This window comes from Enoplosus armatus, chromosome 9, assembly GCF_043641665.1.
Source record: "Enoplosus armatus isolate fEnoArm2 chromosome 9, fEnoArm2.hap1, whole genome shotgun sequence".
NCBI lineage: Eukaryota > Metazoa > Chordata > Actinopteri > Centrarchiformes > Enoplosidae > Enoplosus > Enoplosus armatus.
Genome location: NC_092188.1, coordinates 14,637,200 through 14,657,187, shown reverse-complemented (window position 1 = coordinate 14,657,187; position 19,988 = coordinate 14,637,200). Strand labels below are relative to the sequence as shown.

General features: G+C 41.3%; 1 protein-coding gene across 3 annotated transcripts in view; it reads right to left on the bottom strand.

Annotated features, from left to right (window-relative positions):
* Positions 1 to 19,988, bottom strand: part of ptprub (protein tyrosine phosphatase receptor type Ub) — a 141,728-nt gene that overhangs the window by 47,512 nt on the left and 74,228 nt on the right. For all 3 annotated transcript variants that reach the window (XM_070912479.1, XM_070912477.1, XM_070912478.1), the window contains exons 3-7: positions 17,911 to 18,182; positions 9,777 to 9,858; positions 7,134 to 7,249; positions 3,658 to 3,832; positions 620 to 913 (exon numbers count right to left, since the gene is read on the bottom strand). In XM_070912479.1, coding sequence (XP_070768580.1) covers positions 620 to 913; positions 3,658 to 3,832; positions 7,134 to 7,249; positions 9,777 to 9,858; positions 17,911 to 18,182 — 939 coding nt within the window. The remainder of the gene's footprint in view (positions 1 to 619; positions 914 to 3,657; positions 3,833 to 7,133; positions 7,250 to 9,776; positions 9,859 to 17,910; positions 18,183 to 19,988) is intronic.

The window sequence follows — 19,988 nt, the reverse complement described above, 5'->3', positions numbered from 1 at the left end:
GTATGTGATAGGGTAAACAATACTCCATAATTAATCTTTAAACAAATACCATAAGGATAAAAAGCTGGGTAGTGGGTGGTGTGTTTTACAGCTTGTAATGCAGCAGCAGCTACTGGCCAGTGAATACCATTAAAATACACTGCTATGTTATATGAATGAGGGTGTAGTTGATGATGATAGTTATGGTTTTGTTATTCTCATCTGAACCTACGCTCTAAGCTCTATTATCTAACACAGCATGTAATCAAATGATGCTATCTGACCTACAGTACAACACTCTAATACATTAGGTATTAGTGGTTCCCAAACTGACGGTCTCAAGATGAATCTGAGGGAACAAAATGATGTTTGTTTCTGACTATTCTCAGTTTTTTTCTTTTTTCTTGTTAAGTAATTGATCCTTCCAGCTTTTCAGGCCTCTAAAAATCCTTAAAATTAAACAACCAGAGCAGTAAAAACATCACTTTTAGTCAAACTGATCACAACTCACGTGTACAATAAGACCATACCCTGTCACAACAATGCTTCATTTAAAGGGGTAACAAAACAAAAACGTTGGGAACCACTGCATTAGGCGACTACACTTCAGTCCAGTTGTGTTGAGAAAGTCAAAGCTCACCTGCACACTTGGTCCTGCTCACAAGAGGCGGCCCAGGTGGGCCAGTTCCTCCCTCTCCAGGCCGAGTCAACAGCACACTGATGTGGTACTCTGTGTCTGGATCCAGGTGCCACAGCTTATAGGTGACCATGTTGACTCCATGCACCTCTGACCACGGAGACTGGCTGGCGCGGTACTCAATCTCCTTCCTGATAATGGGGCCATCTCCCAGGATAGAGTTGGTGTTGAGCTGGATGATCAGGTAAGTGGAGCCGGCGCGCAGCAGCTGGGGTGGCGCAATGGGAGACGGAGGTACTGTGAGAGGAAATGGAAAGCGGTTGTTTTTCATTTTCCTGTTCAAACACACACTTGTGTTGGTAAAAGCATTTGCTGATGGGCTCATAGCACCGCTGCACAGTCTAGGAGGTAGAGTTGTGGTATTATTTTCATTCAGTTGTATGCAAACAGATTTCTCACTATGTTAAAGCCCACTGCGTCTTAAATGAGTCTCTAGAGACTGCAGGATGTGAGCAGGTCAAACTGCATTCAAATAGCAGATTAGTCATACCTATTAACAAGGCATTCAGAGCCTTGCGTACATTTTAGAAAAGTAGTGAGTGAAGAAACAGCTGTGCATGCAGTGCACTTAATGTGTACGATCTCTGTAACTGAAGGATTAAGTGCTGTACATCTTTTTCTTTAACTGAGTGTTCTGTCCTCACAGCTGGTCACCATGATGAAAGAGGAGACTCTGCATCACTGTCGGTAAAGATAGCCAAACCAAGGATTAATTCCAGAGCCCACTGGTCAAATGTCACTTACTGGCAGATCCAAGCGACTGAGCAATTACACGGGCAACAGTGTGAGGGAGGGAAGGGAATGCAAAAGAAATGAGGACAAAGCATGAGAAAAGATCAGAGTTAGATCTGTGGCTGTGACTAATCCTTCATTCCCGCAGAGGCGCCTCTGTCTTTTATGGCCCTCCTCTCTGTGGGCTTCAACATTACCAGCGCCTCACCTCTACTCTGTGCTGCTTCCCTTTGCCTTGACTTAGCCTGCAGCAGCTCATCTTTGAGCTGTCAAGGACTCCATCCATAATGAAAGGCCAAATTTAGGCCACAGGCAAGCAGCCAGTGGGGCCATATTTAAAACAACTCACTCACTCCTTCCACAGTTAAAGTTCACAACTCAATTCATTTATTTTGCTTTTTTACAATTCATTTTTTCTCAGGTGTTAGGTTTTTTTTTTTCATTGTTTACCCTCTGTATACAGAGCTCTTCTCAAACTAAACATTGCTCTCAGTGCTACTTTTGGTGTAATTAAGGATTTCTCTGTACGGAAATTTATGCTTTAACAGGATGCAAATCCCTGAAAACATATCTTCAAATGTGCTCCGGATCAAAATATAACAACTATGGGGCGACAACAAAAGCCAGAGACATACAGTACCTTCAGTAGGAAGATGAAAATGTTTTATTCATTATGTGGACATGTTGCTGTCCTCTATGGGGCAATAAGAGAGCTTCATCATGATTCCTACATGCAATCTACGGTCTTGAAATGAGTCTTGAAATGAGTGGATCCAACTCATTAAGGGGGTGATTAGGCTCTTCTCACCAAAGCAGTATGGGGAAAGGGATTTATGAAAGTCTCGTTAAGTACTGGGTCTCAGCTCCTGTGAAATACATTATAGAGTTACATCCAGTTGGTTTGAGTGTGACTTACAGCCGGCCATCACATCTACTCGTGGCGCAGAATGAGCTGTGCCAAAAATAACATCTTTGTCCTGATTATTAAAAAAAGGGAGGAAAGCAACAACCACATGGATACAATAATACTTATTTGATGAGAGTATGAGCACACTAAATGGGATTTCATGGCCTTCTATGAGCACGTTCACTGACTCCTCATTTACTGGCAGCTGCTGGTGAGACGGTTTAGTAACATTTTGGCCTGTATGACAATACTAAACCGAATCTATGCTACCATATGAATCAAAGGGATTTACTTGATGCTTTAACAAAACAAGAATAAGAGTCTACAGCCACTCACAGGCACCGTGGTGCCATGATGCTAAGCAGGTATAATGTTTACCATGTTCTCCATATTAGCTTAGCATCTTAGCATACTAACATTAACTAATTCCAGCTGAGGCTGATGAGAACGTCATTAGTTTTGCAGGTATTTAGTCACAAACCATTCTGACCTGATGATGGCGCTAGAGGAAAAATTAAGGGATCACAAAAGCTGTTAAAATTCATCCTGTGGGGAACATGAATGTCTGCACCAAATTTCATGGCAATTGCCATCTATAGAGCCATGCCACTTGCAATGCTAAAAATGCATTTTGCACTCTCTCTAACTCTCTTCTGCCATTGCATCATTCTTTTCATAAAACATGATAACAGGAGGAGCATACAGTAGACGACAGGAGATTGGGAGTCTTTCACATCCTTTTTTCCCCTTCTCATCTTCCTTTTGCTGAGGGCTGGAGTTTGTTATGCCATCAAACCATCCCACAGCCATGTCATTACTATGCTGTCAAAGTGGTGTCAGGCTGTGGGGTTGGAGTGAGTAATAGGAGTGAGGTCACCATCTGTGCTACATGATATGACAGGGTCTGCAGGAGTCCAAGTCAAGTGAACAGCTTTTTGACAGAGAGCTGAAGAGCAGCCTATTTGACAACTCCAGCTCAGAAAACAACACGTCAGAGAGATTGTATTTGCCATCCAAAGAGTCTCCATGTGTGTCGAACACCATACAATTTGTAATTAAAGAGTTACGGAAATAAATTTGAAAAAGGTGTCTGATTTCTACCATCATGCACAAATTATGTCCTGTGGGTAATTTGAAAAGTGTTCACACTAGTGGTTATCACTGCTTGTTATGATCAATTTCACTTTCAATTCTGATTTGAAACACATGTAGTAATCTACTGTGACTAGAAGAAAATCATGGTATCACAAAAAAACAGGAGGATGGTTGGGATGAAAGAAACAGAAGAGTGAGAAAGATCAAAAGAGAACAATAAGAGACAAAAAAAAGAGAAAGCGTTTACCTTTGACGACAAGTTCAGCAAAGTTTGAGACCCCAGAGCCCCTGGGGGACTGAGTGACACAGCGGTAAAGGTCTTGATCTGTTCGCTGGACACTGTCTAGCTGGAAGGATACCACAAAGCGCCGGTGACTCAAGTGCTTGACTGACGCCGTTGTTAAAATGTCCCCATTGTGTCTCTGGAAAGCAGGAAAGGGCAGGGTCAGAGAAAACAGGACGGGTCATCATGCCCCTCTCTCTCTCACACACACACACACACACTCAGGTACATGTCATCTCATATAGTGCATCATGTGCAATAGGTACACACAAACATAGGCTACATGTACACATGGATATCTTGACTGTTACTATAGCCCCTAGTACAAGTCAAGCTTCCAAAAACCCTGGATCCTACACTTCCCATAATGCAACTCCATATAGTCTCTTGGTAGCATGGTATACTTCCTTGCCTGGTAAATGTCCACATCTTCCAAACTCCATGTAACGCAATCCCTCCACAGTGACAGAAGACATTTTACCACTGTTTTCATTTGTACATCTGCATATAGTCAGTTGTATGTCTTTGTATTGTTCCAAGGTACTAATTTTGGCCCCCCAACCCCCCATTAACACACACACAAACACTCATTACCTATTACCTACTGTAGCCCTTATACACAGTTATTGCCCAATGAACTACTGGGATACCACGCTAATAATGTAACAACACACACTTCAATTATTGCTATCTGGGTCAGTTCTTATCAGAGCTGTGTGATTAAAAAGGGGGATTGTCTAATTGTGTGCAATTTAATTAGAACGGCAGGACCATCTCCCTGATTGAATCATGCAATATGACAATCAGACATGCTTTAATAAAAACAAATGAAATCTTGTTAAAATAATAGTGATTATGGGGGTAATACACGTCATGAGTGTTGTCCCTTAATGGAGCCCGTCTACAACCTCAGTCGTCCTCGGTGTGCGATGTTATTGAACCGAAACATTTAACGGCTCAGCAGTTAGAATTGGGAAGCAGACGGGCTTTAATGCATTAAGATTTAATCAGTTTAGTAAATAGGCTAATGGATGAATAGAAGCATATAGAGTTTGTGTTTTGGTGTAGAACTAAAAAAGAAGAAACAGTAGAAAATGGTAGAGACCACTGCTCGTTTAAGCATAAAGCAGAAGATCACAAAGCAGAAACAGAACATAAAGAAACGTGAGTTGGGGTAGAAAGTGAAAAACTAAGAGAAAAAGTGAAAGAGGAAAAGACAAAAAACAGAGAGAGAGAGAGAGAGAGAGAGAGAGAGAGAGAGAGAGAGAGAGAGTGCGATTCAAATGAATGTTGTATGATGCACCTTGCTGTTGCACCGTGAGAGGCATTTCTCACATTGTTCCACACCATTAAAACCACTAGCATTTGTCAAGTCCACGTAGCCTCAACTAAACACATTGAATCTGACATTTTTTTTCTCGCGTTTTCAGGCCATTCTCTTTGTGTGAAATGGTGGACATGAATCTTGATACTTATCCTTTTGATCTGACGGTTTTAACAGAATCCAAAGCATGTGATCATGCTGAGATTAACAAGAAGAATTTTGGGTTGTGCTAGGCCATCTCGGCCTCTGTTGTACTGCTGGTTTTGGCCTTCAAAAACCCACAGACCACACAAACCTCGGGCTGAGCCTTCACAAACAAACACATAAACACACACCCGCTGATTAGGGTTAAGCAGGCAACAAATCTTGTGACCACAAAGAAAGAAAAAAAATCCCAATCATACCCACCTGCATCCTCCCTGTATCTTTTGTAACTCCTTTTCACTACCTGGCCTTTAGACTACAGAAAGGACGCAGGGGAAATCAGGATAAATCAAATAAACATGAGATCACTTCATGTTACGTAAACAATCTGGCTGTAGCTAATTGGCGAGGAAACGACAAAACGATCTGTTAATCTGGCAGGCGTGTGCAGCCAAGACTGTGCTGCAGCTGGTATAGCAGACACAATGAACACAAAAGGGCACAACAACAGACAACACCAGTGATATGAGTTCATATGAAGGAAACAGCTCAGACAGACACGGGTGAAGCAGACAGAGCAGACAGAAAGTCGGTGAAGACGACAGTAAAAGGTAGAGGAGAGGCCAGGAAAGAGCATTCCAGTGGACTGGAGATCTCATTACAGCAGGCGCCTGTATGGTTATGGCAGCTAATTACCCAAAGAATTTGTCTTCATCCTTGTGTTGTGACCAAATGGGTGGTTTGATAAAGTGTTCGGAGAGGTGGGAACGAGGATGCTTCAATTACATAAATCACACATCTCCCAGTTTCAAACAATACAGTAGGTTTGCCTGAGGTCAACCGTGATTAACACTTGCTGTAGTGGGTGGTAAGATGCTGGCATAGGCAGTGAATGTGTGACTGCGCAGTCATTGCAGCATGAGATGAAAAAAAAATGGAGCCCTACAGCACAATGACGTTTGGTCCTTTAATCAAGGCAACATAAAGTGGAGGACTATTAAACCACAGAGTTCTTCCCACCAGAGTTAAGGACCGTATGGCCTGTTTGACCTTCACAGAGCAAGCTATTCGAGATAAAAAGACAGATATCTAAAGCACAGCACATGATCTGAATAAAAACATGAGGCAGTGAGGAAAGCAAAAAACACTATGATCCTATAAGCAATGTAACTTTTCAAAGGCAGTGAAGCGAGGAGGAATCAAGGCCTTCATGGCCTTCACAGCATTAGACTGCCGTCTAAAATCTTTATTTAAGCACATATAACACGACTGGGACAGATAATGATTCAAAAATAGAGAAAACCTTGCAATGGTTATTTAGGGAAACACCCTGCACTGAAAAATGTGGTTTTGTATGTAGAGGGCATACATTTAGTTACACATTGTGATTTGGAAAGAAGTCTTGATTTACCTAAAATATCAGGTATCAGAAATCAAATGACTACAAGGAGAAGCAGACCAACCACATAGAGATGCATAACAACTACAAAGACATGCAAATAAGCTACTGAGACACAAAGACATACAAAGCAACTGCAAAGAGACACAAAACAAATACAAAGAGACGCAAAACAACTACAAAGATGCAAATAAGCTACAGAGACACAAAGAGACACACAACAAATACAAAAAGATGCAAAACAAATACAAAAACAGGCAAAACAACCAAAATGACATGCAAAAACTCTAGAGACACAAAGAGACGCAAAACAACAACAAAGAGACACAAAGAGAGGCAAAATGACTACTAAGAGCTGCTAAATGACAACAAAGCACTGTCGTTTTGTGTCCCTTTCAGTCTGGGTGTTTTCAACAAAGAGGATTCACTCTCAAGAAGTCTGAAAAAGTACCAAAACCAGTTTTCCTTTGTACTGTTAACTGTTTTGGAAGTAGAAAATACAAAAAACTCACACACATCTGAGTCAGACATACAAGTTCCTTTAGCTATAAACTCCACCGTTAAACCACTGACCTCCAGCAGGAACTTCTCAGCCTCTGATGCCCTTCCAGCAGCAACACACTGGAAAGTAGCATTTTGCCCAGCATTGACCTCCTCATCTCCCAGCCTGGAGAAGTGCGGCGCCTTATCTAAAGAACCAGACGGAGAAAGAAACACAGTGAGATGAAAAGACACCATTACCTTTTAGCCAATCATGTCAGTCAGCTACACAAGGCACATTTTTACCAAATACAAAAACACAAAATTTCAGGCAGTCCTGTTTGAGAGAACTTTGTCCAAAGTTTGTTCATAATGAATTTGATAGCACAAATATTCACCAAAAACATAAAGCAATAACAGATTTTCTGAAATAAAGCAGCACTAAACACGAGTACTTTCTATACCAATTTTGTATTGTGCACTGTGCTTTGTTTATGCTTTGATTGTATTAATGTATATAACTTAATATTCTTAAGAAATATTATGCATAGCTTTTTTTTGCATGTGTTTGTGTGTTGATAGTGGAGGATAGAAGTTGTTGCATACTTGTTTCCCACTTCCAGATTCTCCAGAACACATCAAAGCTTTGTGTGGACATGTACTGTATGTCCATCATAACATTAAGATAAAATTCCACGTTGGAATGAGCGAAAGTGTTAAAATATACGGTTTTAAGAAGACAAAAAGTGCATGTTAGTGTGTAAATGTATGTTTTGAGGAGGTCACTCATTGTCCATTACCAGATTGCTAACAAACAACATCAGATTAGAGTCAGTCTATAGACGAGCAGAATGTGGGAGTGAATCTGCAGAAGAAAAGCCACAGAGTAAGCATCAGTCCTCCACATTTTGACTAATAATGTCCCAGCATGCTGTGCGAAGCTGCCAATGAGTCAGTGTGTGGGAGTAGCCCTCTCACCCAACTCCGTGATTAACAATAGAGCAGTGAGAACCAGACCCCTGCAGAGCCAAATCACCGGGTAAACGCCAGGAGCGCTGTTTGCCATCTCTGAGAAATGGGGTAGGACAAGTCAACATGTCACTCTGGATGATTGACAGGAAGAGATGGCAGAGCAACAGTGAAGCTGAAGCATCAGGGAGAAGCAAATGTTTGGGTCTCACACATCTCCTGCTTGGTTTTGCACAACACTGTGTCGCTATCTAACGGGGGGGAAGATGATAATTTGTTGATCTTGTTTGTGTACAGTAAGGGAAAATGCTCACATCTGTACCCCACAGGTGGCCATGTTTCCTTTGGGTGACTCTCCCTCCTAAGGTTAATTCATAATTCATGCCTGAGAGCCAAACATAAACAAACACTGAAATGAGTGTGAATGGAAAGAAAACAGGCCATACAGTTGGCAAGAACTGCGGTGTTATACAGCTAAATGTGTCAGATCTTATCCTCAGGACTCTTTAACGCGATAAATATTTCATTGCAGTGCAACACTGGTTTCAGAGTCAAAGACTAAGACTCAGGAGAATAAAACAGAAATGTCAACCATGCTCTATCCAGAATTCACAAAAAGGAACTTGTTGAGCCTTTCTTTTCTTTTTTCACTATGCGACACTTGCAACTTTTTTTTCGCACCTTTCCTTGTGCTGTTCGCTGCCAAGTAATGCAGGCTGGCCATGTGCCACATCATAAGGCATGCTCAGGTCTTGATGAGAGTCTTAATTATTTAATGGCCACAGTGGGAGCATTCAGAAGATGCCATCTGTTGTCTTGGGGAGAAACAGGGTGGCTGACTGGGTGGTATGCATGCAGTAAGGGTACGAACCGATCTCATAGTCTGTGTTTGTTTAATAAAATCAATGGTGGTGTCCTCAGTAACATGACGTGCCTGAAAAGTCCATCTCCAAACAGTATTGTGATAACAATAGGGGATATATAATTATTAAAAGGGATATGCCACTGAATCCCTGTGAGAGAAAAATGTCCTTCAAGCTTGTGTCAGTTATATACTGTAAGTCACTTGAAAGCAGTGTGGACTTTGGGTGTTAAATGTTCTATGAGCCCTTGTGTTCAGCTGTGGGTTGTACAGGGAGTGTGCAAGTGACACTGAGAGACTTTGTCCAGGTATTAAGCTCAGGGGGGTTAGTGAATTTGTTTTACACAACGTCCTCAGGGGGCTGACAACACACTGAACTGCTACCCTCATTTTTCCACCACTGACGCAAAAAGCCCTCCGCTGCAGGGAGCTATTGGTTACAAGAAAAACCTCACACTGAACAGACATCACCAACAACAACATTGTTATAAAGCTTTGAAATGTAGTGCTTGGTGGGAGAAACCCCTCTGTACAAAGTGACTCATGACAAAAAGCTACACCACACTTCCACTCAGGCCAGAGAAAAGCCAAGATTTCACTGATTAACAAATACATTTGGCTCTCAAACAAGGCCAGAGGCAGAATGGCAGGTGTGTTTTCAGGTGGAAGGGAGTGTTGGCATTTGAGTGTCACAGTGTTTTAATAGCACTGCTGTTGTCGCAGGATGACTCAGGACAACCTGCAGCACTAATATAAAAGGTCGATCAGCCATTACTCTTCTCCTCATCCTATTTATGTTTCATGCTGCTTTGAAATACATTTTTCCCCCCCAAACCACTAAACCTTTTTTTTTCTCCCTCCAGCACCTTCTGTAATTGCAATTCATTGACAGAAGTGGCACTTACAGCAGGGATAGTTGAGCACCATGATGTCATCTATGGCAATGTAGCCTCGCCGCTCCCTGGAAACTGTCGCCTCAATCAGTACCTGCAAAAGTGAAGTGAACGTGAATACACAATGAACAGATTTAATTCATAACCAAGAGATACAGCACACACTTGTGGCTAACCTTACGCTCTCAAAGCTGAAGTATAAGAGCAATTTTCTGAAGAACATTGAAGGTTGTGTGAATTCTATTGCTCTTGTCCCCTTTCGGTGACAGAAGCATTAATTACAAACAAGCCCATCACCACATCAGTGCACATCTGCTGACCCAAAACAAAAAGCTAGACAATGAGAGAAATAAGAGAAAGACACAAGCATAAAAATAGAGAGATGGATACGATTTTGCCTCAGTCCGGAGGGCCAGGAGAAATAATAGCTTTATCAGGAAGCACACAATGTGGCGCCTGAGTCATGAGCCCCATTCTACATTCAGGGTGCAGGCTGCTGTGAAGCCATAACAGCAGATAATACAGCCTGCACAGGGCCACGAGACTCAAGGGAGGACAAAGCTCCATACCGTCCTATGGAACAATAAGCTGGATGAGCAGTGGGCTCTCATGAAACCTAATCAATATCAAATCACCATCCTCAGTAATAGTGAGAGAGTTATGAGACACAGGGGTGATGTTTGTTTTCGCAGCACCAAGGACGGTCTTCCATCCACACGTTTGATCGAAGGCCAGCTTTGAGTTATTGTTTCTCATAATCCTCTGACCAAATGATTACAACATGGTTCCTATCACCGGGTCTTGATTTTTACTGAGGCCGCCACACACTCAAACTATCTTATATCCTCCGAGTTACTTTAAATGTGTGTGTCTGATGTCTGTGTTTACACGCAGGCGTAGCTGGAATAGGCTGTGCAAGACTGGAGCTCATTCTTCTCAAAGTCACAAAACTGACATGTGGCAGTGGCTCCACCAGTGATTATTTGTGTATAATTATTACACTAAGGCAGCCGCTGCAGCATGAGATGTGGGTGAAATCTCAGGAAAAGCCTAGAAAGACGTAAGCACCTTGGGGTAAGATTTTTTTTTTTTTTGTCAGAATACTTTTTTAATACCTCACTTTGAAGAATATTAAAAGGATTTTCTACAAAAACCTTTTTCTTTTCACAAAATAAGCCAAACTTCTGAAATGCATTAGTCATATTACATAACTAAATTACATCAAGACAAGTCAAAACACCTTCTAACCAATGATTTTTCAAGGGTATCCCTTAGAATTTTTTGAGGCATGATACCAGTACCTGATTTTCTGTGCAAATACCAAAATGATACTTCATGAAACCTCACTTTGAGGAATTTTCCTTCAAAACCCTTTTCCCTTTAAACAAAATAAGCCAAATTTCTTCAGATGCAGCATACAAGAACATTTCCCCCCATAAAATAATAAATAATTAGCAACATTATTATTTAAATAGCTCATCAAAAATGAAGTAAGCAAAATTAACAATTGGACGAGACATTCAATGCCAACTTTTGGTATCTAACAGTTTTTTAAACACGTTGCTGAAGACACATTTCACACAAAAAGTACTGACGTTTGATACTCAGACCAATAGGACACAGTTTATCTTCACCACCACAATCCTCTTGTGTTTGCAAACCTAATTCAAGAGTCAACAACACCTCCAGGACCTCTGGCACAAATTCCAGCCTTCCACAGTCAGCAGGACAGAGACAGTCCACCTCTCTGGACTTGGGAAGGAAACGTGTGATTACAGCAACAATTGGTGTGACAACAACCCAGACCATGCACGACCCTTAAAGGCAACTACGCCGACACATCATGATGGGATGTGAGGAGATTGGGGTCACCTAAAAAACTCCTGACAGAATGAGACGCAGTGTGCAGAGGGAAGAGAGGGGAGGCTAGAAGCTGACAGAAGGAGAGGTGGAGTGGGGTGGAGAGGTGAAAGGGAAAGCAGGAGGGAAGGTCCTGGTTGCTGGGTCTCAGTATTGAGTGACCCTGCTCTGTCTATAGCTGGCTGCTCTCCTCCGGCTCAGGAAGGAACGCTGAGGCTAATCTCCTTCTGCCAGAGTCAATTTTCTTGTTTGTTCCCAGACACTGCTGGAACCTGAGCTGGAAGATGCCATTGCTTTAAAAAAGACATATTAACATTTCCTGCTTTCATCATTTCCACTTTTCCCTCTATTTCAGGTGGTTTATTTTCTTTAAAGCCTGTGCAGGATCCTCTTCTCTCATTTCACTCTTTCACTCTTTTAATTTCTTCACTGTCTTCCTTCATTTCTTTCGCTGTCCATCTTTTCCTTTTGCCACCTTCCTTCCCTCCTGTCGTGCTCCTGCATAAACATACAATATTTACAGCTATGATTAAAGCACAATATCCTTCAATATGTTGACCTGAATTAGCTGTGCAAGCACACACTGCCATGCCATAAGACTAAAAAACAAGGTATACAAGGAAGAGAAAAAGTGTCTTGAAAGTGTAATTGAAGGTGTTATTACTCTCTGCTGAGCTAAAGCACTCAATAAGAGATTGATTACGAGTTAATCCTCAGTCCTCTTAGACATTAGGATAAGAGGTTATTAAGAGGGAGACATTCAGAGCATTTGTTTCAATAAACAACCTTCCCAGATTTTTATTGAAAGCCACTTTCCCAATGAAACCCTCCATATGGCTGTACTTCATTCTAATGAACGGCTACTTTACTTCCAAAAGATAAAAAACGCAGGAATCATCTTCCGAAGAAAAAAATAAAAGTGTGACACGCAGTGATTTATGACCGTTATAAAATGCACATTAGGAGAACATATTACATTACTCCGTAATATTGGCTTTTAGAAGCAATTGTAATGTATACAACTCAAGAGACGATTTATCTGGCCCTACGAACCAGCTTCTACCTTTCCCACTCCAGTCAGGACACAGAGGGCTTTCACTCACCATTAGACGCAGCCATAGATAAATAACTCCTTAAATATTCACAGGCAAAAAGGTCACGTGGTGAAGTAAATCTGTTCAGGAGGAAAATGTCAAAGGATAACAGTCTGTGTCTGGGAATAAAGTGTAAGTGTTAGGAATCTCAATTCGCTCTCTACAGTATTTCACAAAACCCTTTTCCATAGCTCTAGGCTCAGCTAGCAGGACCCTCAGCAGGCAACAGCGGGGAAAAATTATTATCAGACAAAGCTGAGACATGAGGATTCTCATTTACAAGTCTTTGATGTGCCTCCCACTTTTTTTTTTTAAGCAACGAGTCTAATAAGTAAACAAAATGGCGTCATGGGAAAAGTTATGAAGTGCTAGATGTGTACAGAATGTGACAATCAAATCTGTACGACTACAATATTTATAAAGTTTGTCTTTAAGAAATTCAACATTTTGGGAAACGTGCTTATTCTTATTCTTGCCGCGGCTGTGAAAATCGATACCAATCTCATGTCATGCCTTAAGTTCAGTGTTGGTTAGCATAGCCTACCTTAGCATAAAGACAAAAAGCTATAGCTTCACATTTAGAGGGGAGATATAGTACTTATTCCACTATCCATTAAACCATTTTTGCACTTTGGACAGAGCCAGGCTAACTGTTTCCTCTTGCTTCTTGCGTCTTTAGGCTAAGCTAGGCTAACCAGACATGAGATTGATATTGATCTTCTCATCTCACTCTTGGAAAGAAAATGAATAAACATATTTCCCAAAATGTTGACCTACCTTTAATGCAATGCTCACGTGTCATATGTCCATTGAGAGAGTTTTTGGTTGCTGCAATCATTCATCCTGTCCAAAGTGGCAGTGAAGAGAGACCTTCCAAGTGTCTCTCTTCCAGATTTAGTTTGTTTTTTGTATTTATTTTCGAAAGTTAGTCTGAAAGTCTGAAGTTAGTCTTGAAATTCCTCTTTTTCTTTCCTAGACAGTGTGTCAGTGTGTGGCAGACTGATACATCCTGGTAGTCTATAGGTTTGTGTCCATATGTAGGCTTGAAATCTGAAGCACACACAACTATCTATATAAAGATACCCACTCAATTCGACTACCTTAGACTGTTAAAGCCTCATATTAGCTTCTGATTAACTAATGCATGTTTGCACGAAACAAGGACTGTGGATCTTGTCCCTCATTTCTTAGAGTGAAGAAGGGACAACACCATTTCATGACCAGCATGGACAGGAGCAACGAAAGAAATAACTCTCTCAATGTACATTTGACATGATATGTGCGTATTGTATTAAGAAAGAGAGGATAAAGGGGATAAGTCTGAAGAAGATTCTGACATTTTGAAGGAGACGAAGTAGAGAGACGGTAAATAGGGGAGGGGGATCTGTCTCCAGCTGGAGTTGGCAGTCTTGGAGGGCTGGATAACATCTTTAATAATTGATAACAAGGTTCTCCAGGTATTGCAAACACTTCTACCAATAAGAGGCAGAGAGAAATATGACAATGTACACCAGACACACACGACATCTTCAATCAAGACATCTCAAGGTGATCTTACTCTCCCAAAATCCATTGAACTCCAAATGCCAATTTCACAACTGTGATAGGAGAAAGTGACGTGTGTGTAATGCTTGTCATCCCCTGATATTAATATAAAGGGCAGCCTGTTCCAAGAACATGACTGAACTCAGGATTTATAAGAAAATAAATGGAAACATGGACATGTTGAGAGAAAGTCATGCATGAATAAAGTACTCAAGTAAGTAATCAAGAAAATAATTTTTCAAATCCCGAGGCAGGTGAGCAAATAAGACAGGGATGATTTTAATTTTCAGCACATTAATTCTCTTAGTTTTGGTGATTATCTGAGAATTGCTTTGACTGTTTTTAATTACGCTCCACAATGACATTTTCAAGACGTAAACAGCGACTGTGTGTGCTGTAAACAAGGTATTCCATTACGCCCTAAATCATGAACCCAGCAACCTTGAGATTAATCTCACATCTGTATCTGCGCAGTGCAAAAGGTTATACTGACATTTTGTATCCCTGTGCTGTAGGCAAAGGAACTGGGAGCTCTAATATGACCTGAAATCTAATAAGGTGGAAAAACCTGCAGATCTGAAAATCGTCTCCAAAATGATGTGCATTCTCCTGGGATTTATTTCACTCAGAGACAATGATAAGAGGTGCCTATTCTCCACCTCTGCTTCAAAAGAGTGCTTTGCTAGTTTAATGACAGGGTAAATCTGCCTGCCTATCACTTAAAATCCAAAGTGATTGTATTAGACTCGCTATGGAGCTGATACAACCCAAACCCTTTAGTATTTAAAGTCACACAAGCTGCAGCGAACGTGCTTAAGAGCTAAAAGTCTCGAGTGAATTTCAAGAGAACTGTGCTGAAGCAAACCAGACTATGGCAGACTCCCATTGTTCTCCTTTTTTGTGTTTACCCATCTGCTTTCATTGCACTGCTGCTGGTTAACAACAGAGGGTAGCTAGCATTAAGATGCTATTAAAGAAAACATTCAGCCTTACACCTCCCCACTTGTCTGTTTGGTCCGTGTAACTGAGCGCAGTGACGTGCTGCAAAGGCAAGACCCTGTGTCATTCCACAGTGATGAGGTTGCTGGGGGGATTAGCAAAGTAAGCTGTGGTATATGTGACTTTGATGAGGGGCAGTTTGTTTTGCTCTCTTTGTATTGAGAAGCAGCACAAGCTCAGTCGAGTTAAAGTATAATGTGAAATGAGAGAGGAAGCAAATTCCTTTAATTACATATATTCTGCAAAGAAATACATTGTAATGGGGCCTATACCTGGTGACCAAATCCCCAATATTATCAAATTTAATCCAATTACTTTGAACACTGGCCCCCCACAACATAAAAGCTAGGCCATTGGCAGTTTAAGCTGTTCTATTAAAAGGCTGTACTGTCAATACTAATTTAAATGTTAGGCCCATCTCCTTCTCCTGTACTGTTTGGCCTGTCTTCAGAGTCATCTACTCCTCCTCATAAGCCCATTATAAGCCTCCTTCTCCTAACTGGAGCCTCTCATTGGAAGCCACAGCACAATTCTGACTCACCTATGAGCCATCACTGTTTACTGGGATATTTACAGGACTGTGAGACAAGAAAGTACACAACTCCACTGGGAGAGAGGAAGGGAGGGCGAGGAGAGCAGCAGAACTGCTAAGCACACAGAATTCAACAGCACTTGACAGAAAATGAGAAGGCAGGATAAAACATGTTATTATTGTATTCATGACTTATCTGTCCCGATGTGGCGATAGGGCAGAATAGTGGTTATAGAGTCTGTTTTATAACAGAGAGCTCACAGCTCAGCTCTCACTGCATCCATCAGCAGTGACGCGCTCCTCAGCAGAGACACTCGACCATTTTCAGCTCGCTCTCATTTTTAAACATTCAGCACAAGAGCAACAGCTATTTAATACATTTAATATTGTAAAAGTAATGACTCACACTGGACATGCCATGAATTATCTGTTTCAAAACTGAGCTGATGAACAGTTTCGCTGGCAAGAGTCCTTGTTAGCCTGTTTGTGAGGGGCAAAGCTCAAGAGAAGGTGTGACTGGCAGTAGCGCTGATTAGTGGAGCTTGCAGTCTTCCTGTATAGTGATTTGTAACTATACTGAGATGACACCCGAGAAAACAGTACATAAAGAGCCAACGTCTGTAACCTCAGCTCCACATGGAGGTTTTATTTCAAAGGTATTTCTGAAAAGCTATGAGTTCCTTTGACTTACTGTCTATGTTCTCATTTTAAAATATATATAGACTGTAAATAATGCAAAATTTTGGCCAGACAGAAGGATTATTTGTCTGCCTTCAAAGGAAACCTCCACATTTTGGGGAAAACACTTGTTCACTTTCCTGTCGAGACTTAGAGGACAAAATCGATATCACTCTCATGACTGTATGCTACATATGAAGCGAGAGTCAGGAGCTGCTTAGCTTAGCTTAGCTTAGCATAAGGACTGGAAATAGGAGAAAAACAGCTAGCCTGGTAAATAAAAAAAACACCTACCAGCACCTCTAAAGCTAATACTTTGTGTGTTGTAGCTATGCTAAGGTTACCTGGTGCTAGCTTCATATTTGGGGTGCAGATATGAGAGAGGTATCATTCTTCAATCGAACTCTGAGCAAGAAAGCGAATAAACACGTTTGCTAAAATGTCTTACTTTTCCTTTCCCATGAGGCTTTGACAGTGTGCCGGTGGCTAAGAGTTATGGGATAATGTATCTTTTTGAATGAAACAAAATAATCACCATTTTATCCTGGTCAAAGTGACGAGGTGTTCAAATATTATTATTCGTAAGAGTAGTAGATACCTTTTCAGCTTAAAATAACTCTCTAATGAGACTAGAGCTTGCAACACTTTGTTTATGTCCTCGTGCTTGAACCACAGCAACACATTTTTCTCTGAGATGACCAGTGTCATCCTACATCTAGCCCCCTGTTTGTACAAAGGACTATCATTTACATAGTGAAGGTCAGATCTTGCGGGACTGAACCGAATGTAATTAAGTCGAGGGGGATTGACAGTTCTTGATAAAATGCACACTACTCAACTTAATTGCTTTTTGACAACTCCAAAAGAAATTGGATTAATAGATGGATATCCCTCGTGCTCACCTGACTGTGCCATCTACAGACAGCACAATAGGCAGTAGATGCCAGTCAATGTCCGTCTACTGTAAGTAGGCAATGACATACCACACAAATTGTTGGAGTCGGCTGAATACACAGTGCACAGGCCTCGGTGGGTGGAATCTCTACCAGGCATGCCCACAAGAGACCTAGTTAGGGCCCTCGAGCACTAACATTGGCTGTGTTCACAAGGGAATCAATGCTAATTAAATTGCAAATGCAAGTAATTAACACCAGATTCACCTTGAGGCTAAAATGAGTAGTGATCACCAGAGCCTCGCTGCGCAACATTTTTCAGCTGCACAAGATGTCGGTCAATGTGTCTGCAGATCTTCATCGTGAAAATGAAACCTCTCTTGACTGTTCAACTCCTCAGTGTCAGAGGAGCATCTGGTTTCATTAAAGCATCATGAAATAGAAGTCGTAACACTACGATGATGATGAACACTAAGTTAAAAATTCACGCTAGTCACATCATCACATGTAAGACTAAGGAATCTCTTGGAGCTGAGAGTTTGTACCTGGTATTCATTAGGCCAGAAGGTGCTGACAGCCAGCTCAACCTGGTGCCACTGCTTGGCGTGGGACCCCGACGTGTTCCACACTGGACTGCCGAGCGGGCCGCCGTTGACTCGCACATACGCCCGTAGGGCCCCTGGACTGTGGCCATCACGGCTGTACAGGAAGTAGCTGAACTGGACGCAGTGCGTGTCATTTTCACTCAGCGTCTGCAGCAGCAGCTGAGCACGATGACCCACGGCATGCTGGGAGGAGTTCACCAACATATAAGATCCTGGAAGAAGCAGAAGAAATGCATCAGTTATTTATAGTAGTCCGTCTTTATGGGTCACCTCAACGGTTTATCACTTCTGCCATCTGTTCACATTTTCATACACGTTGCTATTTTCTGTATGCTAAAGTAAGCTTCAGAGAACACCTCATGTTCTGAATGCCAAATATTCAAAGTTTTAAAAGTCAGGATGATTGGTTTTGAAGCCAATATATGTATCTTTTAACTGGTAGGTATCAGCTATTTTAAACCCAACAACATTGTAATCTTTGATTTATTTTAAATCATTGTGTTCCCTCACCAGCTGTCATATGTGCGTTCACAAGTTGTGCCAGTGAGGCGTGCATTTTAAAAAGTTGACAAGCAGCTAAAATGCCTGCAGTGTTGAATCATTTTAAATTGGAAATTGAAAGCAGCCAAACAGACACTTGCGCTGTCTGAAATGTCTGTCTTTGCTGAGGCAGTAATAACACCTACATTTTAGGTCAGTGTTTTTTTATTCATGTATTTTATATTAATAAATATTTATGGTATTTTATAATGTGTTTACGGTGTTGTTTCCTTTAAGAATGAGATCCATTAAAGGAAAACTGTAATGTAGCAGTATGCACTTTGATTATATAGTAAGATTTACAAAAAGGAAAGGGACTGTATCGGAAGATACTAAATACAAATGATTAAGTTAAGATAAATGACCAAATCTTTCCTTAAGTTAAACTTGATTGACAGTAAATGAATTATTATATAAAATGAACTAGAATTATGTGCATAATGCAAAAATATACACCTGCAAAAAGATTATGGATAACTTACATCAGTCTTTATACTGTGAATATGTCTATAGCAGAGTTTTCTCAACTGTTACTAGACTTCTAGATAACTGGTGGAGGGTTGTATATGAGCCACAGAGGGATTTGAGTTAAGCAGACTCATATGAACCAAGGCAAACATGTCACAAAGGAACAAATCCGCTTTTAACCACTTTTAGCAGGGTGAATCCACAAGAAAATGAAAGTATTTTCCCGCAACTCACTGCTGATGTGTGTAGGCGGCTGATAACAGGAAAAGAAATGTGCCCTGTTGAATAAAAATACACAATCGGTACTGGCTAAGGCACTAGTTCTTGTGAATGCTGGAGAAAGACACAGAGAAGAAAAAGCCGACAGACTGAGCGAGAGAAAGAACCGATGGCAGTTTTCCCTCTGCAAGGTGACGCCGAGGTAGGAAACGAGATTCACAAAAGCCCCCAAAGCCTCCTCTAATCAGGATAACATAACCCCATTGCCCTTTGCCTAGCATCTGTCCTGCCTTGAGTCTGTGCCCGCTAACGTGATTAGCACAACAATGTTGGGAGACCTTCCTGTGTACTCACATAATCAAGCCTGTTGTCTTTGTACTCCAAGGTCTTTCTGTTCTCTGTCAGAAATGAGCCCGAGAGACCAGACAGTCACAGCCTTGGCGCCAGGTGTCCTGAAGACATTTATTCTCCACTCAGATGTAATGGCATGTGAATGCTGAATTGCCAGACAGAGATGGAATTCTCTTCCTACACAGTCTGCACCTCTAAATTGGAAAGCTTCCCTGACAAAAGAACACATTGTGTGAACACATTAAAAAGACTATACTTTTTAATGTGTTCACACCTTCCAAACACCTCCCCTCACAAACATTAGTACTATGAGTTATGAGTAAAGAACTCGTATTTGTTCATCAGGCACAGAAAAAAAGTAGCTTTAGTCTTTCTCTCCATTGACTAAGTGCAAAATAAGACACCTGACGGAGTCATCTGCCTCTCCACCAGCACCACCC